Consider the following 26,473-nt stretch of genomic DNA (forward strand, 5'->3'; position numbering starts at 1 on the left):
CACCGACTATCTCCACTGATCAGGCCGTTGGGATTATTATGTACTTAAAATTTATGTAGCGTCGGCAGTTAATAAATAATTTTTAGTTTTCCAGGAAGAATAACAACAATTTTTGGAAGCAAAATTCTAAAGGTCTCTGAGATATTATTTTATAAAAGAGAGGGATTTGTAAATTTTAAACAGAACATAAATTTACCAATCCCTCTATTTCATAAAACAATATCTCAGAGATCTTTAGAATTATTTGTTAAAAAATTGTTATTATTCTTCCTGGAAAACTAAAAAACTAAAAATTATTTTCACATAAAAAAATATGTTAATATTTGCCTAGATTATTTAACTGATGAAGAGATGGCTTTAGTATTTAAGTAAGTTTTATATATTGTTATAACTTTGTACTTGCACTTTACTTTAAATATTTATTTTTATTGAATTATATTTTCATTTATTCACGCAACAATGTTATAATTTAAACGTTTTTTTTTGTTTATACATTATATTGAATTTTAATAAATTGCTCTTTTTAACTTTCATCTTTATAAACATAATGTAAGGTTTCTTAGGTTATATTTTATATATTTATTTCTCAGTTATTATCTATACTATAATAAAACAGTAGTTTTTTTTTTCTGTCTGTCTGTCTGTTTGTACGCGGTGTTCTACAAAACTACTATACGAATTTTAATGGGGTTTTCAAGTTAACTTGAGCGTAGCAGAGAAAGAAATATAAGATTTATTTCATCAAAATCGGCTCAAGAAAAGAAAAGAAATCTTAATTTTATGACATACAATATAATCAATATAAGAAGCCATTAAGTTTTCTATTGTAAGGAACTAAGTAGAGAGTAAGAAAAAAATAAAGATCCTGACAGTTTGTAGTGTCGCCATATTTGTTTCAATTTTCAAACCATTTTTGTATATTACAATTTAAATTGCAGAAAAAAATAATGTTTCATAGACACATAAATAGTGAGTGTGTGTCATTTCTCTATGTCCACGAGGTCTCGCCGCGTCAATTTTCTCCTTGGGGCGAACCCGTCCGCTTAATTTAAATAAATAAACAGCTTTTATCGTTGAATGATTTATTTCATGAAAATCTGCTCTCATAAAGACACTAATGAATCAACATCATGTTCGATAACAAGAAATTGTGATATGGCGAAAGTGTTACAAGATTGCTCTCTAATCGTTTGGGATGAATGCACGATGGCGAATAAAAAAGCAGTTGAAGTTGTGGACAGGACACTACGGGACATTAGGCGCGATGAAAGGCCAATGGGGAATGTCACACTACTCTTTTCAGGAGATTTTCGGCAAACTATACCAGTTGTAAGTCGAGCGACTAGAGCCGATGAAATCAAAGATTCACTGAAGAATTCTTACCTCTGGCCTCAAATAAAAAAACTGCAATTAACAATTAACATGAGAGCACAGCTGGGTGGTAGTTCTCATGCGCAAGAATTTTCCGGTGTTCTATTAAAAGTTGTAGAAGGTGCCCTCCCTGAGCAACACGGTCAGGTGACGCTTCCAGAAATACTTGGCAGAGTCGTATCTTCGGAAGACGATCTCATACGTTCGGTATTCGGGGATCTTTCAAACATACAACATCAAGAACATACGTGGTTGTGTGAACGTGCCATACTCACTCCAAGAAATGACCAAGCTGTTGCAATCAATGAAAAATTTTTAAACGAATTGAATGGGGCTGCAGTGGTTTACACATCGTTTAACAGCGTCCTTATTCAGGACGACGCCACTAATTATCCAGTTGAGTTTTTGAGTTCTCTCACTGCAAGTGGTCTTCCTGTTCACAAAATTGTTCTCAAAGTCGGTGTTCCAATAATGCTTCATAGGAACCTTACTCCCCCAAAATTGTGCAATGAAACCAGACTTAAAGTAACTGCTCTACAACGAAATATAATCGAAGCTGAGATTCTTACTGGATGTGGCTCAGGTGAAACTGTTTTCATACCACGCATACCGATAATCCCGAATAACTTCCCGTTCGGGTTCAAGCGCACACAGTTTCCAATAGCAGTTTGTTTCGCGATGACAATAAATAAGTCTCAGGGTCAGAGCCTTAAGGCAGCTGGTGTATACTTAAGGTCTGATTGTTTTTCCCACTGCCAGATGTATGTGGCTTGCTCGCGGGTCAGTAATGCTGACAATCTTTACATTATAACTCAAGACGGGAAAACAGTAAATGTGGTTTACAAAGAAAATTTATGAAGTGTCTTCCCGAAATTACATTTGAAAGTAGAAACATATTTACCCAAAATTTAGTTAGTAACATATTTTTATTGCAAAGACTGAAATAGAGGTGAGAAAAATTATCATTTGTGAACATAAGAAAACTACTACAACTGTATCAACCGTTATGTTATAATGTTTAAATTTCTAAATGGTGCAAGATAATACAAAATTCCATGCGGAAAAAGTCGTGGGCAGCAGCTACGTTTAGTTATAGGTATAGGGCTATGCATGCTGATTTTTCATATACTGCATGGATGCGAACATGTAAGAATAATCTATCTATCTTACTATAATAAAACAGTAGTTCTTTTACTGTTTGTCTGTCTGTTTGTACGTGGTGTTCTACACAACTACTATACGAATTTTAATGGGGTCTTGCGTATAACAGTCATTACTTAATTATTTGCCTTCAATGCAGTTACCTTATTTCCCGTCCAGCGAAGCGGGTGGGTTCGGCTAGTTCATTTATAAATGTTTACAATCGTCAAAATACCGAATGTAATTTGAAGTGACTATATGCACTCACATACAAGCTTGCTTACGTGAGTACTAAATTTTCCTGGTTAGTTAAGTGAATACTGTTAACAAAGTGTAAAAAAGGGAAGTAAAAATATTATTATAGTAGTTGTTAAAAAAATTAACTCACAATATATTTTTTTAAATTTTATTTTATCACACCTCGTAGTTTTGTCGTGTCCCGAGTGATGGCGGGGTCGGAACAACAATTAGAGAGATGAGAGAGGGGACGCACCACAACGCCGAAATACCACAACGCCGAACGTACAATAACGCCGAAAACCATAACGCCGAATGCCAAATTGACTATAACGCCGACAGCTAGAAAACTGCTGTGTACCACAACGCCGAATTACCACAACGCCGAAATACATTAACGCCGAAAAATGTCATTGCAGGACTGCCACATAGGTTAGGTTAGGTAAGGTCAGGTTAGGTTAGGTTAGGTTAGGTTAGGTTAGGTTAGGTTAGGCTAGCCTAGGTTAGGTTAGGTACACAAATTCATTCAGTTGTTTTTCATTTTGCTCCTGTGGCCCCCCTCCCCGCAGCAACATTTTTCGGCGTTACTGTATTCCGGCGTTGTGGTACACAGCAGCTTTCTAGCTGTCGGCGTTGTGGTCAACTTGGCATTCGGCGTTATTGTACGTTCGGCGTTGTGGTATTTCGGCGTTGTGGTAACGACCCGATGAGAGACTTCAGCAGGGGTGAGATCTGTCGCCTTCGGGAGGCGGGGCTTTTCCGTCACAGGGACATCGCCTCGCACCGCGAGGGGCGGCGAACTCTAGCGGAGAAGTGAAGTCTCCCGCTAATGCGAGGCGGCTCACGTCCGAGTGATCCGGGTGCCGGGCGTGACTTCCGGTCCACCTCTCGGGTCGACGCCGCCACACAGCGCGTGCCCGAACTTTGGCTGCCTGGTTCGCCGCAACAGAACAAAGTTGAAAACACACTGAGAAAAACGGTTGGTTCTAGGAACCAAATAAATTTGTTTGCACGCTGGTTGTTTCATTCAAACAAAATTTGTTTGATTCTACCAAATACTTATTTGATCATACTAAACGTTGGAAGCGCCAAACAAACGATAACAGTTGGCATAAATAAATTATTTTTTCAAAATTATTTTTTTTTGTACCGACCAATAATTTGGTTGGGTCAACACTTTAAAACGAACATTTAGTTCAGCTAAACAAATCATAACTCTTCCCCAGCAAAACCGCGTGTTTTGCTTAATCTTCATCAATTCAAACAAAATTATTTTTTTTTCGCTATACTAAACCATTTGGTTAGCAACGCGACGTATATCCATAAAATTTACGGCATGAAGTGCACGCCCAAGGCTGGCGTGCTGCACGTATTTTGAAGTTGCGAGAGGAGCAACAACTTTTAACGTAAATAACAAACGGAACGTCTGGAAAATGTTGCTTCGTGGAAGCGGCAAGCAGACTGACCTCCCACCACATACGCCAAGGCAAGGGCGCCCATATGAAAGTTTGTAAAGGGGGGGGGCAGAATTTGTAGAGGGAGGGGGAAAAACCATCACAAATAACAAAAAAATGGCCAAAAATGGCCTTGAAGGACTCAAAATTTGCCCAAAATGCTCAAGAACACCTATTTTTTTCTTTAGCCTGAAAGCTAGGGGAGCTACGGACCCACCCTGCCCATAGGTATGGGCGCGCTTGCGCCAAGGTATATCTCCAGATAGTATGACGTCATGTCCGCCATATTGTTTACGTCTGCTGGAGGCCGCCATCTGGTTTTCGTCTTCTAAAATGTGCTAAAATCATCAATCGAATATATTTTCTACAACCACCACGAACTTTGCCCACTGTAGGGCATACCGTGCATACACCACCCTCAATGAATCCAGTGAAAGTATTTTGCGACTGAGAAAAAAATTCGAGTTTGGCTGTAATTTTTTTTTTATTCAATTGAACATAATCACGATGCCAATTTCTCAATTATTTACAATGAAACTTTCGTTCAACCTAACTTCCAAAACGTGCACCAGCCTTGGGAAACACTTTAGACCATATGTCGTTTATCCCCCCCCCCCCCCCCCAACATACTTTGTCGCGATGAAACGGCAGTTTAAGTTCGTCGGAAGAATTTAGAAAAGCCTTCGTACTTTGGACACTCATAAATTATGCTTCAAGACAAAGAAGAAGCTTCGATGTCAAAGATTACGAAACATTACAGTAATCTGGATGAGTATGTTGATCATGATCACAGCTATGCTGATGATAGCTGAGAAGATGATGAGGATACTGACTGTGAGGCTGGTGTAAAACCAAAAAGATTATTGGGAATTTTCAGAATACTGGCAGCATAAGAGATAGGCCTATTATATGTATGTTGGAATGGTCTAAATGATTTGGTGACCAGGGCGATACATTTAATTGTTTCATTTTTGTGTATGAACCTATATTAGTATGTACAAGATAACCTCCATATATATATATATATCCTCCATATATATATATCCTCCATATATATATATATATATATATATGTATATATATATATATGTAGTGAATTGCCACGCCTTATAGCTTGTAATTTTATTTACTTATTGGTGGCGACGTTTAAGGCGATTCACCATTTCATACACTTAATTACATTAAAATATGATATTCATTAACATTACGTATAAAAACAATAAAACACACACAAAAAAAAACAGAATAGATGATAAAGTAGGTAAGATGATAGAAAACTAACTTGAATGTTAACTAAATGTACAATGATGTCAGATAAACAGAAAACTAATTCATACGTTACTCGAAAATAGCTTGAGCATACGTCTTGAATGTCATTAGTGGGGAGTATCCAAACAGTTGTAATCCAACCTTCAAATAAATGCAAAGTTTACATTTTGTCAGTCTACCTTGCGACCAAAAGGACACGAAAACTTTCCTAGTGTCTAATTATAACACAAAAATAATCTCAAGCGCTTAATTTTTTTTATAAAAAACAACATTTAAGCACATATCTAAGATACTCTCCTTCCTTTCCTCGTCAATATTTATCGTGTTTACAATTAAATATTTCGTAGTTTAGAATTTGACATAGTTTATACAACAATGCTCCAGTTTCCAGGAGCAATGAGAAACTATATTTTTTTTTAGCAGTGTGAAGTAAGTTCTGTTTACTTGATTTTTAACTTAAAACGCCTGTGACTTGACATTTATTTTCAACGGAGTACAGATACTAGCACAGTTTAAAGTGTTTATCGTAGTGACCGTATGCACTTACAAATATTGACAATTAAAATTTAAAACTTTTTTCCGCCCAGCAATGAAAAGGCCGAATAAATAAATCTTATTTTAAAATTTTTATCGTAGTTAAGAAAATAACTAAGAGTTAAATAAATTAATCAATGTAAAATTGGAGGTCCTTATTAGAGTTTAAGTAATTGAAATCTAACTTTAAGTTTATCTGCTGCCTGGTACACACACACACATAAATATAAATAAATAAATAAATAAATAAATAAATAAATAAATAAATAAATAAATATATATATATATATATATATATATATATATATACTAACTGCCCGACCCGGCTTCGCACGGCTATACTAATGGAAAAAGAATTATGCCACATCTCCCATTTACAGTAATGGTAAATAATAAAAAATTCCGTGAAAATTTATTACAATGCTGTATAATGTACCGATGGTTTCCCGACTCGTGCACGCAACATAAAACTGATGTACCCGTACTTCGCTACGGCAGTCTACAGGCAGATCACTCTTGCGCCGCTCATAATATATGCCCCTCGTTGTGGGTACGCCACTGCCGCGCGATGCCTGTTGCCATGGAGACGCAGAAGGCATGAACAATGCAAAATACTGTTCTCATGCAGACAAAGTACCCACTGTTGCCTGGTTTTAACCACCTATGCTATGGGATCTAATTTTCGGAAAATGTCATCCTGCGTAACATAAGGAACATTACTGTGAAGTTTCAAGTCTGTAAAATATATATACTTGAAAAAAAAGGGCAATTTTTGATATTTAAAGTACTTGCAAAATTTCAACGGTGATGAGGACTGCACTAACAATGAAATAGCCGTTGCCATAGAGACGAATGAAGCATGAACAAAGCAACAGCCGTTGCCATGGTGATTTCCTTCCAAAAACTGGAAATAAAAAAAAATTTAGGGGTGGACTACCCCTAACATTTAGGGGGATGAAAAATAGATGTTGGCCGATTCTCATAGATACCGGATAAGCACAAAAAATTTCATCAAAATCGGTCAAGCCGTTTCGGAGGAGTATGGCAACGAAAACTGTGACACGAGAATTTTATATATATATATATATATATATAATGAAAACAGAAAAATCTGACAAAAAAAAATTTTTAATTTTTTTTTTGGTTTCAGTAGCATTTTAATTCATAATTCTATGTGATATTTAAAGCTTCCCCCTCCCCAAAAAACATATTTTACTTGAAATACACACTTGAAAGTAGCAACGAAATAAAGTTAGGTAGTTGCGTCTTCGCCTCATGTTACTTCCTATCATTTGTATATCACTTTTGATTAATATTGGATAAAAGCATTTTTTAAATATTTTTTTTTTGTGTTTTTAGTAATGGAATAAGTAGGACTAAATTATTTCACGGATTCATTTCACTTCAGGCTAGAATCAACACGCCTATACATAATCAATCCCTTTTTTTTTAGTGTGATAATTGGTCGATAAAAGTTCTTGGTCTCCGTGTCCGGGGGTAATGAAATTTTCAATACACATTTATTACGGTGTGGGAGAGGTTGGGGGAGGGGGAGAAGAAAGTCCCCACTTTCTGTCGGGCGTAACTGCGTTAAGCTTGGCGCCTTTCCCCCGAAGCTCCGAGTGATGCTAATGGGTTCGGAAGAGTGGAGCCGACATTACGAGGCCACTGGGAAAGTGACGTCCACCGAGGCTCAAGGCCAACAGCTGACAGCAGGAACGAAACGTTCATCTGTGGATTATTTTTTTCTCCTCCTCTATGACCTTGAATTATAACGACCCAATACTTTGAATTTTAAAATTAGCTCGGAAACACACAGAAGAACATGTTAAAAGAAGGCGACTTAAAAATTCTTTGAAGTACAACTTACAGCGTGATATATATCTTGTCCCATCTCTCTTTACATTGACTCAACAAAGCATTTGACAAAAAAAAACATTTTTTTTAAACATAATTATTTTTCCAATTTAAAATTTGCTAAGGCTAAATTAAACCACATTCTGTGCAAACATTTTATTTCTTTTCCTTTTTTGATGATTTACGATGGTTTCATTAAATGTATGGTTTATGAGCGCAATTGTTTTGAAAGTTATGAAGCGCCTGAAGTTTTCACAGGAAGGCTGTATTTACGACCGAGTGTCGTTGCATTCCGCGGCATGGAGTTGGAGATACAACACGAAACTTAATCCCGAACATGCAAGAATAAATTTTATGCAAATGTTTGAATCTCCCAACTAATGCCATGAATCTAACCACAAGTTTGTGGATTCTAGCCTGGCACCAAAAAATAACACGAGTTTTGCAGGTCTTTAGCCTAGACAGTATGGTCTCAAAATTCCTGAGTATTATTGGATCTCTCAGTTTATGTTGGTTTGTCATTGGTTTAGACTTAAGTTTTGGGCATGTCAATACAAATGTAACCCAATTGAAAACGTCACAAAAATATGCAAACTTTTGGAGGTTAACTTCACGTCAAATATATCTGCAAAATGTTTACGGCCTCATTCGTGCTGTTAGCAAGTAAGCATCCAAGCTAATGCAAGTTTTGTAAGTAAAACTTAAACAATAGTTTTATTGGTATTAAATTCAGGAATATCTTTACAGATCCAAAACATAAGATTTAATCGCTTATGCTCACAATGCTATTATATAATTGATATTGCCTTTTGATTTTTGAGTGTAATTTAAGTTTTATTTTGTGTCATTGTAATAATTAAGTTGACCAATTTTTGTGTATTGGTATTTTTTGTAATCAAAGCCTTTGGTATAAAGAAAATTCAATCCTAATCGGGTAGTTATAATATGAAAACAAGGCATTATTGGTAATTGTTTTAAAAATAAAAGTTTATATGAATTAACTAAGCAATTCTGGTGAATTTTGATACGGTTTTCAGATTATTTTTAAATTTAATGGTTAGCTGTAACCTGTTTTTATCACATGCAGAGGATTACTGTGTTTAACAAATATGAAATTATTGTGGTGCCTAGATAGGAATATATAAAATAAATTTACTTTCGTTACTGCAAGTAACTTAATAGCATCAGTTTGTGAGCTCAGCCACACAACAAAAATTTACAGATAAACAACGGTTGGAATGATTAATTTGAGAACATAGAAGCGGGATGAATTAATAAAGTCGAAAAGAATCCGTTGTAATACGTAGGGCTTTGTAAAGCGTTCACGAAACGCCTGTCAGAATATGCAACCCGCAATCCTGTAATGAATATTGCGGCATCGAAGTGGCTAAAGTGTGTGTTAGATTCAAATTTAGTTGTACGTTGTAATATGAATAGATTTTAAGGGAGAAATAAATATGTAGTCATATAGTTGGAAATTTTGCTTAGATATCAAAGTAAAAAAATGAACAGGAAACGCTTATTCATTCAAAGTAACAAAAAAACTTTTAGTCACGACCAACAGCTCAAATAAACACTCATTGTTGGTAATAAAAATTAAGTGGATATCTTCTGCATACTAATGCTGAAGTATAAAGTTAGCACAAATATTTTTTCCAAGTTTTCCGTACGCATTAGTGTTTTATGCGAACAAATTATTTATTGACTCTACTATTGGTAAACAAATTTCTACATTCATTTTCAGAGATTTGTAGGAATATGCATGCAAAATAAAAAAAAATTGGCAAAGATATATTTTATGGTCAAAGTGGTAAAATAATGACCAAATATTATATTTTTATTACAAGTGAATTGTGTCACTGCCGCGTGGTTTATTTGTAATAGTTATTTACATTTTAATTTCATTACAATGGTATGCATGTTAATTCTGTTGAAACTGTAATGGCCATTCTGAAAATAAATATTTTTTATTAAGTAAAATATTATTTTTTTGTTGCAGATATCACCAATGAGGTGGCACGATGTTAACTCGAGAAACCGTACATTCCTGCGTTATATTCTCAAGTAAGTGAACTTATACATAATATAGAAAATATAATATTAATAAAATATTTTCTAAAACAGCTGATCAATCTTCCGATATTGTGATTAGGAAGTCATTTGTAATCTTGTGATACAATCCTGCATGCATATTAATTTTAGTTCAATGGACACACAAATGAAATGAGTAGAAGATTAAATTTTTTTTAATGATTGTTAAGTGTGAAAGTAAATTAAGTGTGCATATAATGCTAAGACCTTAACATAAATCCTAATTTCATTCTGCTACTTTAGTAAAACTAGGCTAACAATTTTAAATTTCTTATTGGTTTATTAAATTTTTTAAATTTTTCTTTAGCCTGTACTTTTTATTATGATAAGTATTAAATAACACAAAAAATTGTAACAAATGTTCTTCATATTAAATGTGTTTAATAAATACCCAACGTATCTTAATGGGTATATTAAAACAGACAACCAGGCAAACAGACAATTTAAAAAAAATTTGATTCTAGTTCCAATTATTTAAATGCATTTGAAAATGTAGTTGTTCAGTACACGTGTCTATGTTTACAACATAACAAATAGTTACATCGTTGGTGAGAATGAGACATAATTTCTATAATGTTGTGTATTCCTAAATTATTGTGTTTATAAGTGTACATATTTTTGCTTAAATAACACAAAGCAAAATATTCATACTTGAATTCAGGATCAAAGAAACAATTCCGAAAGATTTTATAGCCATAAGTTCAGCAGAATGCGTACAAGAGTTTTTAGTTCATGGTAAATGTGTGCAAGATACAGTACATGTGATGTTATTTGGGCTTGTATGTTTGTTTCTCCTCTCGTTTGTGTCGCGAACTTTCAACAACAGACATTTACGTCCCATAAAAGCAAAATTGGTGACCTTGTTTCAGCACGTACCGAGAACAATGTACAGACTTCTGCGCTGGGAATTATGGAGAGCGTATTCCCAGAACCTCGATGTAGTGACATTTCGCGACTGATTAAAATACCTGGAAACGAAATTATGGAAGGAAAAGAGTGGAAGGAGGAAAGGGAGGGGTATTAAAGTGGTTCGGAATGACTCTAAATTCAAATAAACCAAGAAAACTTTAACTGCTAATTATATAAATTGACCAAAATCTTATTTTGCAAATTGAATAATGGAATAATCTTATCAAATTAGTGTATTGTCATAGGTCCTCGATAAATCTACAAAGTTTGAATGCAATCTGGCCGTTTAAAGTGGGTCAAAATCGCACCCAAAGGAGTCGATTACAAACATACAAACAAACAAACATACAGGTGAAGCTAATATAAAGCGTGTAAAATTTAAAACTTACGTCATTTATAAACAACTATGATCTTGCCACGCAAAAAAAAACATTCACGGACGGTTTGCTCAGGTACAATGACAGCAAAACATCTGTAGCCATATGGTTTAAACCTGCGAGGTTTAATTTCTGAATATATATATATATATATATATATATATATATATATATATATATACACATATGTATATATTAGTCACTGAATCTCCTTTATGTATATCACTTTTTGTAGGTATGCATATTTATAGTACTGCCGCCAACATAGATGAGGTATGTACTTATGTGGTTATAGAAGACTATTGACAGCAATAAGAATTGATTCACGTCAGTGAGACAATTCTGAAGGATTCGCCCTTTTCTGCTACCAATTTAAGATTGAAAAGTAACAACATTTCAAAAAATTTCTCTCTCGCTTATGTCGGACATGATAGTTATGAAATAAATTACTTTCAATATTCGTTATGAAACTGTCATATAAGTGTAATCAATAAATGCTAAGGATGTAACACGAGCCTCCACTATGTGATACTTTATTTTTCTATACAGGCTATCAACACAAAAGAGCATACATTTGCACAATAATTACAAAAAAGGATAACAGTTCAATCTATAATACCTACTCTACGGTGAAAACGTACGTTAAAATGAATTAGAGTTAAAATTCTATTAGAAATATTCAGCAATGATTAAAATATTTAACTTATATCAACAATTCCAGTTTTATAAATGAACACGGCACAAGAGCTAATTAATATTGAACATGATCGTCTGGATAAAGTTTAATAGATACAAATTCCAACAATCAACGCAAAAATTGTTGCTGTTGTAAAATTACTTCTTTGAAATAATTTGAAGTAAAAACACGTCAGAAATATACATTTATTTAAAATAAAGGTACTACAATTATTCCAATGAAATAATTATATGACAATTACGAGTTTTACAATGGTTTTAGAAACTTCATCAAACTGAACACTAGCCAGACGCAGTAAATAGTTGTTTGGCTGAAACTTCAAAGTCTGACAGGTACTAACCTATGGAGAAATTTAGAACAAAATACGTATATTATTTTTTGAAACCTATTTTTATTTTTGCAATGAACCTGCAGAAGAAGTCTGTTGGTTGAATTCTCACTTATAATTTATACCGTCAAAGTTATGCATGACAGTAAGAACATTAATTATGCGCGTGACTTTTAAAATAGGAAAAGGTTAGCGAAACAAAAAAAAATATCCGTTTATCAAAAACAGTTTCCTCAGAATGGTGGCAGAATTATTTTGCTCGAAATAAAACTGCTCTCGTTTGGAAGCGCGTTTTTGCTTCATTTATCTTTCGCACCCTGTTCTTGCCACAAATTGAACACCCATTCAGACAGACAGAAAAATAAAACAATAACACAAGAATAATATTCTGAGACATGCCTTTGAGTTTCTGTTAGAGTTTTCACATTACTTATAAGCGTCAGTTGAAATAGATTCTAGTGTGTTAGCGCTCTGCACATATTAAACGTATATTTCCTTTAAATCGGCTAAAAAAAATTGTAACAAAATTGAAAGAAAAAAAATGGAACCGTTCAGGTGGACTGGATGTTTTTAGAGAACAAACTACAGTATGAAATTAATTTTTAGAATGGTAGTTGTAGAATTATTTAATCGCATTTTCATAACCACATCTATTCGACAGTGTTAAAAGTGCCTTTGCGATTTCTTTACCATACTAAGTATATTTTCACAGTCTAGGATATTGGGTAAAATTTCATAAATGACCTTGAAATCAAGTGCTTTTGAGTTTTAATCCGCAAAAGAAAATGCAGAAAGATTTGACGGATAATTTTTGCAAGTGAAAAACGTGGTTTCCTGTGCTGATTTTCAACAAATTTTCATGACAGGCTTCAGTTTCTCCATACATGGAATTGCAATACTAATACAGGTTGTTTCATCATACCTTTTGTCATGATCGTTAGCTACGAATCATAACAAATAAGGTCCATTTTTTAGGTCAATGTTACGTCTACCAATTATTTAATTTTTTTCACAATACGTTTTATTTTATTTTTACTAAAATGTCATTTAACCAAAAATGATCAAAATGTTATTACATACGTACTATTTGGATGCTTAACTAAACATAGAAAGCGTCAGTAACAAGCACACAAACTTGAAACAACACGGAATCAAGCTTACTAGTGTCCACGCATTTACTGCAAGCGTGCCGGGACAAGTTTGAATCAAGCAAGAAATAACTTGACCAAATCTTGCACCCAGCGTGGACCAAGCTTGTATGAAGGTGGACATGAAAAATTAACTTGGCTAGCTTCATTAGAGATTACCGCAAGCTTGCGAATGAAACTAAGTCATGATTATCAAAGTAAAACTTGATACAAGCTTGAATGAAGATTGATACGGTAAGATCGCACATCAAGTAGAGCTCCATACGGTCTTTAAACGATCATTTCAACGGTGAAGATTTATTAAAATAATTATTTAAAAAAAAAGCCATTTATAATTTTCTATGCATGTTGTAGAAAAAAACTTTAGGAAAGAACAAACAAACACGAATACACAAAGCACAGTAAATAAGCGCAAATCAACCGACGTCTAATGTTAAACGTAAAGACAACACAGAGAATTTCGTGGAAGGAATTTGAACAGTAACACTGCACCAGACGAGCACAGAGGGTTGACAAAGACGAGTCAGTTGAAATAAAAACCGTAAATACAGGCAAACAACAACCTTGGGCAACACCGCGACACACAGAGGAACTCAACGATGATACTAAACCGACAATACGGCGACACGTGCAAAACCAACGATTGAACTGAACAGGCATGAAAAAACAACGACGATAGCACAGGCGAACACAGTTAGCTTCAGTCTTGATGTTTCAGCCCGCTCTTCAGGTTTTATTTATGACACACAGAACAAACCAGCAATGACGTATGTACAAAATGATGATTCAAATTAACTTCTATTGTTTGTGCAAGCTAACAGCAAACCAATTAATTATATGGGATGTCCCTTGAAGTAAAAAAAGCTTTCTTTTCATCTACCTGTTTTTTTAATGCAGCAAACTTTAGTTAACGGTATAAATTATTTTGATTAGATAATCCACAGGTTAAGTGGTAAGGACCGGTTTTAATTATCCGTTTGTGAGGCAGTGCTTTTCTTCTTCCTTTCCAGCTAGTAATTAAAACAAGGGAACTCTAGTAATTTCCCCTGTTTTACATCATACAAAGAGTAATAGGAAAATCTTTTAATTTTTGTGCGCAAAACCTGCAAAATTTTAATAAACGAGACGCATTTTCCAGCGAATATTATTATTTAGCTGTATGAATTTTTTTTACAAAGCATAAATTTTATATTAAAAATAATAATTGAAATAATTTTTTTTACGCTTTAAGAAAAACTGTAGTAAATAGTGGATAAACATGTGTTGTCAATCAATAAATTGAGTTATCTTTGGATAATAGAAGGAACAAATTTTTCTTTAAAACTATTTTAGGTCCTATGTTAAAGTTTTTGTCTTGTGTTAAAGTTAGTCGGAAACTAACGTTATCGCAGGGTATTACACAATAGTTTTATGGAAAAAATGGCTATTGTCATTTTTTACCTTGTATCGTTAAACTGTCTTCCACTTAATGTAGTTTATTGATTCTAAATAAGCGATAAACGTTCAAAACTGAGACATTGATTTAATCGGTATTATATACTTAAAGATAAACCAGTGCGAATGGAGTCAGTGCCCATAGAAATACATTTTATATTAAATATGAAAATAATAAGAAATAATTTTACACTATAAAAACGGATTGCTTAACGAATGTTTGAACAGTATTTGATATTAAAAGAGAAACAATTAAAACCATAAAACTCTTAAAGATAAGGGTTTATATTATTCTGATATACTCTGTTTAGTATGTATAAAAGCGAGATGAATTTCCATTTTAAAATAACAGAATTGAAAATTTTGTTTGTTACAAACTGAATTTTATTGTAATACTATAAAGAAATTCTCTATAAACTAACAACCTTAATAAAAAATATTTATTGAAAAACACCTAGCAATAGAACAGCGTATTTAGAGTATACTAAACTGTTTTTTGGTTTAAGAAGAACGTATTGAAGGATTAAAAAAAGGATAAATATGAAGTTACAAAATATATTTTATTTTTACCCCACATTATTTCAGCCTGACTTCGGTAGCGTAGATGGATCCAAATCAGCATTCGATGCGAGTGGATATGGGTTCGAAACCCAGGTAGGACATAGGTGTAATGTTTCTAATTGTCTTAACAAGTCACAGCACTTGTCGCAATTACTGAAATCATCAAGTTAAAATTTATCAAAAATCAAATAATTAAAAAAATGTGGAGAGACTGGACTCATATTCCAAAAAAAAAAATTCCAGTTCTGTAATTTGTTAGTGTCAAAAAAAATTAAAAACAAGCCAATTTAAAAAAGTGAGATACTGGGCGCACATTCCATTATATTTAAGTTTGAGGTTTGTTGGTATGAAAAATTACCAGCTAGCCAATATAAAATTAAAGTGACTGGCCATACATTCCAAAAGTTCCAGGCTACAGGTTTGCTGATATTTTGAAAGAATAATTACTGGGTAGTAATTAAAAAAAAAAACTTGTGATACACTGGACTTACATTCCCAAAGGCACAGGTTCAAGGTTTGTTGGATTTAAAAAATTTCAACGAGCTAATAATTTTAAAAAAGTTTAAAACAAACTACTCACATTAAAAAAAGACCCAGTTTCGAGGTTTGTGGGTAAAATAATTTATAAAAATTCAATAAAACATCCATAATTATAAATTTTGTTTAACAAATTGTATCGCGATCACTCACTAGAAATTCCTCCTTTTCTGATTTTCCTTAGCTGGTTAACACATACTTAGTGCTTCTAGAATCTAAACTATAAAAATAAAAATTTTTAATGTTCGACAGTTCAAAACCTTAAATATCTGAAAGTTCTTCACCGATGGTTTTGAAATATTAACACAACGTTGTAAGCGAATACGTGCGTGTTTTTACATACCTATGTCACACCTGTGACAGGAAAAGGAGATATATATATATATATACCTTCCGTTTTTTAAAGATATATAGAGAGATATAGCTAGGGAGATGGTTCGAGATATACCTAGATAGAAACATAGATACGTAGAGAGATACTCAAAAATGCTTTTGTATGTGTGTACCTTAATTCAAACAAATTACAAAGAAACCGAAAGAGGCATAGCAATGCCGAGCATGAGGCTAGTATTAAATTAATATATTTATGAAAAACTTGCAGTGAGCGAAAAACAAAACATTTTTTTTTTTTTAAACTAAGGTGATGTTCTTTGGGTGCGTGGTGTAACCTATCTCTCTGTTGTAGCTTGGCTTCTGGGTTGTAGCCGCGTCCTTGGCGAATAATTCACCGACGTTTCGGTCGATATTGCAGTCGCCATCATCAGTGAGCAGTTACATATTTAGCCGCTTCCTTGGCGAATAACGCACCGACGTTTTCGGTCGACATTGCAGTCGCCATCATCAGGGAGCAGTTACCAACTTTTCGACCGAAACGTCGGTGAATTGTTCACCAAGGACGCGGCTAAGCAGGTAACCTGCTCCCTGATGACGACGGCGGCTGCAACGTCGGCCGAAAACGTCGGTGAATTGTTCGCCAAGGACGCGGCTACAACCCCAGAAGCCAATGACCTTGGAAAGCCTGCGAACAACGTCATCACCATCTCTCTCACTGGTTGTTCTTGTTTCGCAGACCGCTCGGAGGCGCGCCATGAAGTGACGGCAAGCAAGGCCCGCGGGCGCCCGGGCGACCACTGCGGCGTCGGAGGACCCCAGGTAGCGGCGACGACGACGGCGACGAAGACGAAGAAGACGGCGAGATGTCCGCGCCCGGCGGCGCGCGCCACCAGCACCTGGACTGCGGCTAGCGGCGGCGAGGCGTAACCGGTGCGGTCCCCTACACCCCCACCCCCACCACCCCCACCCGTGTTGAGGCGAGAGGGTGTTCGACCCCCGAGACGTCTTCCCTCAACCTCTTCCCCCCACCACACACCCAATTCCGTCGCGGGGAAGGGGACGAGCAGGCGACGGCGAGACAGAAGGAGGAAGAGAAGGAAGAAGAAGGAAACGCGCGCGCCCGTCGGGTGGAGTCGCCTGTGAGCGGTTGCGCCCCAGGGAGGAGCTGGCCAGGACCCCCGGTGGCGCCAGCATGCCTGGAGGACGTCGTGGCCTGGTGGCGCCGCAGAACACCTTCCTCGAGAACATCATCCGGCGCTCCAGCTCGCAGCGTGAGTCGACACCTCCCACACCTTCTCACCCCGCAAACCCACTCGTCGTCGAAACGCAGACCCCCAGAAACTTACGGCATGACATGGCATGAAAAAAAAATATTACACACCCCCTTCGCTGAATACTGGGTTCGGATTCTCCCACCCCCCACCTTCACTCGTCATCAAAACGCAGACCCCAGAAAATTACGGCATGACATGGCATGAAAAAAAAATTTTTTTTACACACCCTCCTTCGCTGAATATACTGGGTTCGTATTACCCCCCCCCCCCCCCAACTCGTCATCAAAACGCAGACCCCAGACATGACACGGCATGACATGGCATGGAAAAACAATTTTTTTTACACACCCCCTCCGCTGAATATACTGGGTTCGGATTCCCACCACCCCCTACCCCACACTCGTCATCAAAACGCAGACCTCAGCAGTTCATAAAAACTTACGGCATGACATGGCATGAAAAAAAAAAATTTTACACACCACCTTCGCTGAATACTGGGCAGTTATGCTTCGTGTTGTACCAGTACCTACAATAGTTAGAAGTTATTTGTAAAACCTTTCCTTTAATAGCGCGCATTAATTATTTTCCCCATGGTTTTTTAAAAACTAATTATGCTTGAATGAAACATCAATTGAAATATAAAATCATCAGTTGAATATCCTAAGAAAATACTTAGTATTATCTCTAAAAAAATTATTTCGTATAATTAAAAATAACCGAAGCCATGAATTGTACATAGTTACAATATTTTCCCTGTAGTATTACAAACTATTTCTTGGCAGCTTGAATTCGAAAGGAATATCTTTTGTTAAAGTACCGAATTTTTTTTCCCTGTGTAGTGAGTAAACTGCATGATTTGCGTTATAGTTTGGCGACAGTCTACAACGCGAATACTTGTAAATTTGGATATTAACTTATTTGAAACGCCATGAAGCAATAAAAGCGAATCGCAGTCACCTAGGGAAACTTTTAGCAGAATCAAGTTTGTCACGGGGGGGGGGGGGGGGGGGGGGGGGGGATGACCAAATGGGGCAGGTGCCGATGAACACGTGACATAAATTTGATTACAGTGTACTTTCGTAATCAATACATCATTAAAAAAATGTATCAATGAGTTGCAAAATCTAAGTCATATGCCATGTCAAGCCGTAAAATGCAAGGCGGTTAGTGTACTTCAAGCTGTGTGTTTTTTTTTTGTTTGAAAAGCTAATAAGATGGTACTAATTCGTTTATAAAAAGACACAAGCTCGCCGGAAGATGCATGTCCCAAAATTTACGGTTCAAATGTAGAATTTTTGATTGGGAGCTTGTCACTTGACATGTCATGGAGACGTATAAAAACTCCTTGCATTAATTCATGCTTACCGGCTTTCGTGGTAAATCATCCAGAGAAAACAAACTTCATTCAAGGTTTGTAGCGTTGAGGTTTCGTTGTGGAGACTAGTGAAAGTGAATCAAGTTTGTTTCAAACTTGCGAACATGTAATGACAAGCTTCCTACAATTTTTTCCTTATGTCGAGGTAAATATACTATAAGTATCTATACTGAGCATATATTTTAAAATTTTTCCACGATATAAAAAACTTTCAAAAACTAGTTCCTGTAAACAATTAAGAACGTATTATACGGAGGGACTGGAAAAAAAATAAATGGGTCCAATGACCTTCAGCATAGACTACACAGTTCTCTGTATAGTCGGGCAAATAATGCCAGTTCGTTGGTTGCTGACTTGTGAGTCGACTCATCTGGGTTGTCTGTGATTTTAATTCTTCTTTGGTTAAATATTTTTCATTGGTTCAAAGCCCTCCAGATAAAAAAAAAGTAAGCAAATAACGAAAGCAGGTATGTGCATTTGAATATTAGCCTGTTACGAAATGAATCTGGTAATTTTTCCTGCATCTACTTATACATCTTGTATATAAGTTTTCTTATGGTAATTATTAATAGAATAATTTCTCTATTAAAAATATTTATCAACTTGTGTGAAACCAGGTTCTACAGCAAGTCACTAATATTTATTGTGATTAAAATATTATTATGTCGTCACAAAAAAAAAACTTGGTAGGTTCTGTTTTGACGAATAAGTTTTTTTTTCTTTCAATGTACGTTTTTGTGATCCTCGTTGCAGCGTGAGAACCGAAATTCGCTTTATCTTTATGCCTCGGCGCGTCAGATCAGCGAAACGCAGCATTTCTCATCTTCAAAGTCATTTATCGCGGAAGAGATTTCGTATTTTGTAGACCGGCTGCAAGTAATTTTCCAAAACTTCGCAACGCAAGCCTCCCCGCAGGAAAGAAAGAGGAAACGTTTCGTCGTTTTTACGGAGCAGCGGGAGATGGCCTGTTTTTTTTTATCCTTTGCTACGTCAGCCGGACGTGACGTCACACAGGACGCACTGCGGTCGACTGCAACTGAACATCCCTCTTTTTTTACTTTTTTTATTTTTTTTATTTTTTATTTTCCACCCCTTTGCCCAATAGCGCGTGACACTAGCGCATGAACTTTCTTTGTATACCAATGGATTTTCGCGGTCTTTTATGTCTGCCGACCGCGTAATAGCACTGGAATGACGCAACATGACGAAAATACCTACACATTATTGTCGTATTATAAAAAAAAAAGGGTTCGTTGAATCACGAACCAAAATTCTGTGCTACCCTCTCCCTTTCATATGTCCTTTGTAATGAATACGTCCTGCTCAAAAACTCAGTTATGCTCGGTGAATAACGGAATGGACCAACCCAACATTGTTGGAAGTGTGGGCATTGTTTCTTTCAGCTCGGTGACTGATCGTGCCTTTTCAGTTCTATGTGTTTCGCCTTTTTATTTTTTTTCATTGCCAACTTCAGTTGGTTCACCTGTATAGTCTGTCTCGTGTGGATTGTTTTATTCGGTAGTTCTGGAAAAGCGGTACCAATGGTTTACGTAGTATTATTCAGCCACTTGTTCTGTTAACGGTGTTTGTAATCAACTTGCTGTGACTGTCAGCAGTGCGGTGGCGCTAAACTTCGCAGGACCCTGTGCTATTTACTTCCACGGAGGCCCTTTACCTACTCTTTCAAACAACATTACTAACCCCCCCCCCCCCCATAAGTAGAGACCTGCAAAATTCACGGTTTCGATGGCCTTCAGGATAGACTGCACATACCCCTGTAGACTCGGGCAAATAACGCAAGTTCATTGGCTGCCGACTTGTAAGTCGTCTCAGCTGGTTTGTCTGTGATTCGATCCGTCTTTGGTTGAGAGGTTATAACTGGTTGAAAAATTTGTCCAGATGAACAGTAAGCCAATAGCAAAATTATCTAAGAGGTATATGTGTTGAATTCTAGGCTATCACCGAATGAATCCGCGAATTTTGCAGGTCTCTACCCATAAGTTATTGTACGTGCAGTAAAATCTTTGAATTTTTTTCTCCTAAAAAAACATCAATTGAAATAGGTATCGACCAACGCAATTAAGTTAAAGGAAAATAAAAATAAAAACGTGTGCGCGGAGTTTACGCGCAACAGAAGTGAAACTTCTTGCCTATTATGACATTAGGTATAGAAATCACAATTCTCTTTGGCTGAAATCGCAGATCAAAAAATGCAAGTATGCATGTGTGCAAGTATACAAGAGTGCAAGTATGCAAGTAGGCAAGTATGCAAGTGTGCAAGTGTGGAAATAAGCAAGTATGCAAGTAGGCAAGTATGCAAGTGTGCAAGTGTGGAAGTAAGCAAGAATGCAAGTAGGCAAGAATGCAAGTGTGAAAGTATGGAAGTAAGCAAGTATGAAAGTATGCAAGAATGCAAGTGTGCAAGTGTGGAAGTAAGCAAGTATGCAAGTAGGCAAGTATTCAAGTGTGCAAATGTGGAAGTAAGCAATAATGCATGTAGGCAATTATGCAAGTGTGCAAAAGTGGAAGTAAGCAAGTATGCAAGTAGGCAAGAATGCAAGTGTGCAAGTGTGGAAGTAAGCAAGTATGCAAGTAGGCAAATATGCAAGTGTGCAGGTGTGGAAATAAGCAAGTAGGCAAGTAGGCAAGTATTCAAGTGTGCAGGTATGGAAGTAAGCAAGTATGCAAGTAGGCAATAATGCAAGTGTGCATGTGTGGAAGTAAGCAAGTATGGAAGTGTGCAAGTGTGGAAGTAAGCAAGTAGGCAAGTATGCAAGTATGCAAGTGTGCAAGTGTGGATGTAATCAAGTATGCAAGTAGGCAAGAATGCAAATGTGCAAGTGTGGAAGTAGGCAAGTATGCAAGTAGGCAAGTATACAAATGTGCAAGTGTGGAAGTAAGCAAGTATGCTAGTAGGAAAGTATGCAAGTGTGCAAGTGTGTATGTAATCAAGTATGCAAGTAGGCAAGAATGCAAGTGTGCATGTGTGTAAGAAAGCAAGTATGCAAGTAGGCAAGTATGAAGTGTGCAGGTGTGGAAATAAGCAAGTATGCAAATAGGCAAGAATGCAAGTGTGCATGTGTGGAAGTAAGCAAGTATGCAAGTTTGCAAGTTTGCAAGTGTAAAACTGTGCAAGGGTACAAGTATGAAAGTATTCGAGTGTGCAAGTATTCTAGTATGCAAGTATGCGATTGTGCAAGCATGGAAGTCTCCACTACCGGTTCCCCCACCACGTACCTATTTCCCTCATACGATCGGAATTTTCGTAAAGCTTGAAAATTGTAAGCAAAAAAGTTTCACTTCAAAATTTAATTTAATTTTCCCCCATTTATGTCCTTATTTTCAACATAAAACTAGACAAACAAGTAAAATGAAAACGCCCCGAGCTGGAGCCGCCCCCTGAATGACGATGTTCACGAACAAAATCACCTCGCGTTGCTTTGAAACCGTCGAGTTTGAGACCAGTTTACACGATAACATGATTTAACTGACCAATTTTTTTTTCGGAAGCCATGCTTAGAGCATACATTCAATGCCTCTCCACCAGATGGAATCTTCAGCGTTCCATTGGATACCTAATGACCTGTACGCATCTATCGAGCCCGCGTGACTGTCAAATCGTTAAAAACATAAAAACATGTTAAATTTATATATAAAAAAATGTTTACTAAAGTGAAACCTATTTACAGCATGCACATTTCGCGAAAAGATTCCGAGACTAGCTGAATGTTAAAACACTGTAGCATCGTCTGTGTTTCGTGATTGGGTGGGTTTCTACAAGGTACGTGTTCAGTGTTACAACACCAATCACGGTAGTTCAGTGCGGAAGCAAATGCGTGCTGAGTGGCTCGGTGAAATACGGCAACGACTTTTCTCGCAGACGGCCGCCAATCACAAGAATTAATCCGCTGCTGCGCGTACACCTTGTTGCAGTCTAATAGGCGTACAGATTTTTTTCTCGTCTATTTTTTATTCCGTATATTTTGTACAGAAAATAAGTAGTATGTGAATGACGGTCCGAGCCCTGGCTGCTGGCTGTGGCACTGTGAGCCGTGGAGCCTGCCGATTGCTCTGACGTCACGGCGGCCATCTTGGATTTGTGACGTGACGGCGGCCATCTTGGATGACCGCGACCTTGACATTTGACCTTGACCCTGGTGGCCATTTTGGACCCGCCATCTTGGATCCGCCATCTTGGATCCGCCATCTACAAATAGGGTGTGTCGAGACGATGACGTCGTAAAGAGCGTAACGAAACGTAAATTGGGGAAAATAGTCACATAGCGACACGAGAACTGTTACGTCGGTACGTCGCCGCGACGTAGGCCTGTGTTCGGAAAACCGCAAGAACGCGCGCCAGACGGGAAGACATTCTGGAGAATAATCGAGATTCCATCAGAGATGGAGGTTCGCTCTTCAAACTGAGAGGAGCCAAATGGTCGATAGTGCCGAACAAAAGCTTTGGCACAGGCGAACTTCGTCTCTGCTCGCATTAACGATCTTCCCGACGACAACGACTGAGCGGTTAGTGCCAACAGAAAGTACCTTCCCACGTCACAGAACTTTGGATAAAGGTTTTTGAAGGTAAAGAGGAAAAAAAAATTTGGCGTGTACTTATGTGTACGAAGGATGTCCGTTAAGTAAGAACCGTTTGGTCGTTAAGAAAAAAATAATAAAATCACGAGAAAAAAGTTTTTATTGACAGTTTTAGTTTACCAATATCTACTTCACATTTTCACATTATTCGACATTCAGTCACGCTCGGCATAGAAGTTCGCCGCCTGGGAATGGAACGGACGCCTGGGACATAGGCATCACGAACGTCGAGAACGTAATGCGTGTAGCCTGAGTACAGGCGCTTGGTAAACAACCCGGGAAAAAACGTACTAGAGTCTAAAAATGATGTCTGCCGTTTTTCAACAGAAAAAAAGCGTCATTTAGGATCATTTAACGAAACGTGGGTCAATATTACAGTGTAAATGACAAAATTATGATTGTCAACTGTGCAGGATGACTCGCTTAAGTATTTTCTCTCTTTCACGCGTCGGGGGAACGCGATGGTAATGTTGCTTCGATGCGTGGTCGCTACTCCACGGCTCTTGGCACCAACTGTCGTGTATCTGAAAGACTGGAAACTCAGCGTTGCATCTCTGCACCTGGCATACAATCACCGACTACGCTGCCATCTATGAACCTACGAATGAGTTACACGATCGAAAGTACGTCACAATGGAGTATTCTGAAGTAATCGAACGTCAACGGGATTTTATTTGACGTGAATACGTCTTTAAAAATTGCTTCCATGGTGGAAGGCAATTAAAGAAATATGGCTGTCTGTAAAGTTGGTTTACGGACGATAGTTTAACGTGACAACGTCATAACAAAACATTGATGAAAATATTGCATACTCTATGAATAAAATTGAATCATTTTTATTTTAATAATAACTTCAAATTATACTAGTAATCAGATTTTGAAAATGCAAGAATAATTAACCTTTATTGCCGAAATTGTTGTTGTAATAAGCAATGAAAACCACATTAACTTTTCACTTAACTTTATAAACAGTTGAGTGGAAGAGAGCTAGATGCGGCGCAAGCGTACTATGTGCGTAATGGGACACTTTTTAGTGCGTGCAGCCGGCTTTCATCGGTTTATTAGACGTTGTCACGTCAAAAAAAAAACGATAACAAATATCGGGGGATATAGTACGGTGTTGCAGCTACACATCTACCATCTTCATCCAAAAATTTAATTACACCTCTGGACAGCTAAAGGATCAAAGAATTCGTCACACTAAGTGAGGACTGTGACGCACCGCACGCGGTGGAGGGGGGAAGCGCCGCCATTTTGAGGTCATTTTGGCTGCGGTTTCGAGATTTAGATTTAGTATAACTTTAGATTCGGAGAAGCTACGACGTTCGTTTGGGTTTCAATCGTCATCTCTCGTCAAAAATCTATCGATTGCATGTATAAAACATTAGTATAAACTACAGTAGTTACAGTGAATATATCTGTGCTTGTTGCATAAAAGGGGTTAAGTCCGAAATCATAGTTTTGAGAAAATTGCAATTGAAAATTATCAGGTTTCTTGAAGTCAGTTTTTTTAACTTTATTAACTGCTTTAGAACTTTGGAAGCTCATTGTTTTTTAATATAATGTCTCTAATATTCCTTATAAATTTTAAAAATAAAGAATTCAAATCACTATGTATTAACCATTTGTGACTTAACCCCCTTTACGCAACAAGCACAGAATATTGTGTTAAAATATAAAAATATAGCTTATTTTATATATTTTGTATAGAAAATATTACCTGATACGTACACGTATTACACAGCCACCCCCCCTTTTTAAGGCGCGTACGGAGACGCTAGATAACTATCAGTCGCAGGTAGACGAAAACTAGGAAAATGTTGCATGCGATGGTTAGCGATTTACCAGCTTGCATTCCACCCAGCCTCGCAAGCACATTGTTTGTGTCTTCTGGTTCTTTTTTTGACGTGATAAGGTCTTATAAATCGATGAACGCCGGCTGCACGCACGAAAAATTGTCACGTTCCGCCTGAACCGAGAGTGCAAGAACCGGCCAACCACCGTGCGACAAAATCTTCTATAATATCAAACTGGTTAAGGCGGGCTTTTTAAACTAATTGTTCGTGATTATATTTAAACAAATTATTTAAATTAAATTTGCAAAAACTGTAAATAATATTTGAAAATTAAAAAGTATGCAATTTTCAATAAAATGTTTTCTTATGACGTTATCACGTAAAATTATCGTCCGTAAACCGACTTTACAGACAACCCCCCTTTTTTCTCAGACGATTACCTAGCGTTTCAGGGTCATAAAATACATCAACAAGATAACCTGAGCAGTTAAGACCAGCTGCTCAGCTAAATATTTAATCACCCCTCCCCCCCCCCCAAAAAAAAACCAAGGAGGGCTGGACAACACACGAGTTTAACGTAATTTCCGTCGAAGTTAAATTAAATTTAACTCTGGCCATTTGTAGTCACCAAGTGTCGCGGCGAATTTCCAAAGTCATTTTATTTCACAATCCCCGTCAAAACTTGTTTACGGACACAAGACAGGAGGTTAGGGGCTGCATTCTCGGGCCTCGGGGTTCGATGCCAAGTTCGGGTGCTCAGCCCCTGGGGTCCGCCACTGGCGATGATGACATCCCTGTTGGTCAGTCAGCAATGGCTGCTTGGAGGTTGCTTCATTAAGCGATTGATCTGAGCCAGTGTCAGATATACGGCTGAGCTTTGTATCCGGGGCATATACCAGACAAAGACTCACCATTTGCTGAAGGAAACTGTTGCAATGAAGTATTCTTACGGACTGGTGGTTTTCTGGTTTGTGAAATGATATAAGTAGGGACCGGAAAAATTCGCGATTTCAAATCCCTAAAGGATAGACTCCATTATCCTCTATGCACTCGTGCAAATTACATCTGCTGATTGGTTACCGACTCGTAACACCTGTTGACTGGAATGATCGTGATTCGCTAATTCTTCTGTTAAAGATTTTTCATTGGCCCGGA

General features: G+C 37.0%; 1 protein-coding gene across 1 annotated transcript in view; it reads left to right on the plus strand.

Moving 5' to 3' along the window:
* The window catches only part of LOC134538600 (potassium voltage-gated channel protein eag), a 267,476-nt gene that overhangs the window by 44,997 nt on the left and 196,006 nt on the right, over window positions 1-26,473 (plus strand). Inside the window, exons 2-3 of the mRNA XM_063380027.1 lie at window positions 9,862-9,926; window positions 17,014-17,548. Coding sequence (XP_063236097.1) covers window positions 17,470-17,548 — 79 coding nt within the window. The 5' untranslated portion in view covers window positions 9,862-9,926; window positions 17,014-17,469. The remainder of the gene's footprint in view (window positions 1-9,861; window positions 9,927-17,013; window positions 17,549-26,473) is intronic.

This window comes from Bacillus rossius, chromosome 13 (assembly GCF_032445375.1).
Source record: "Bacillus rossius redtenbacheri isolate Brsri chromosome 13, Brsri_v3, whole genome shotgun sequence".
NCBI lineage: Eukaryota > Metazoa > Arthropoda > Insecta > Phasmatodea > Bacillidae > Bacillus > Bacillus rossius.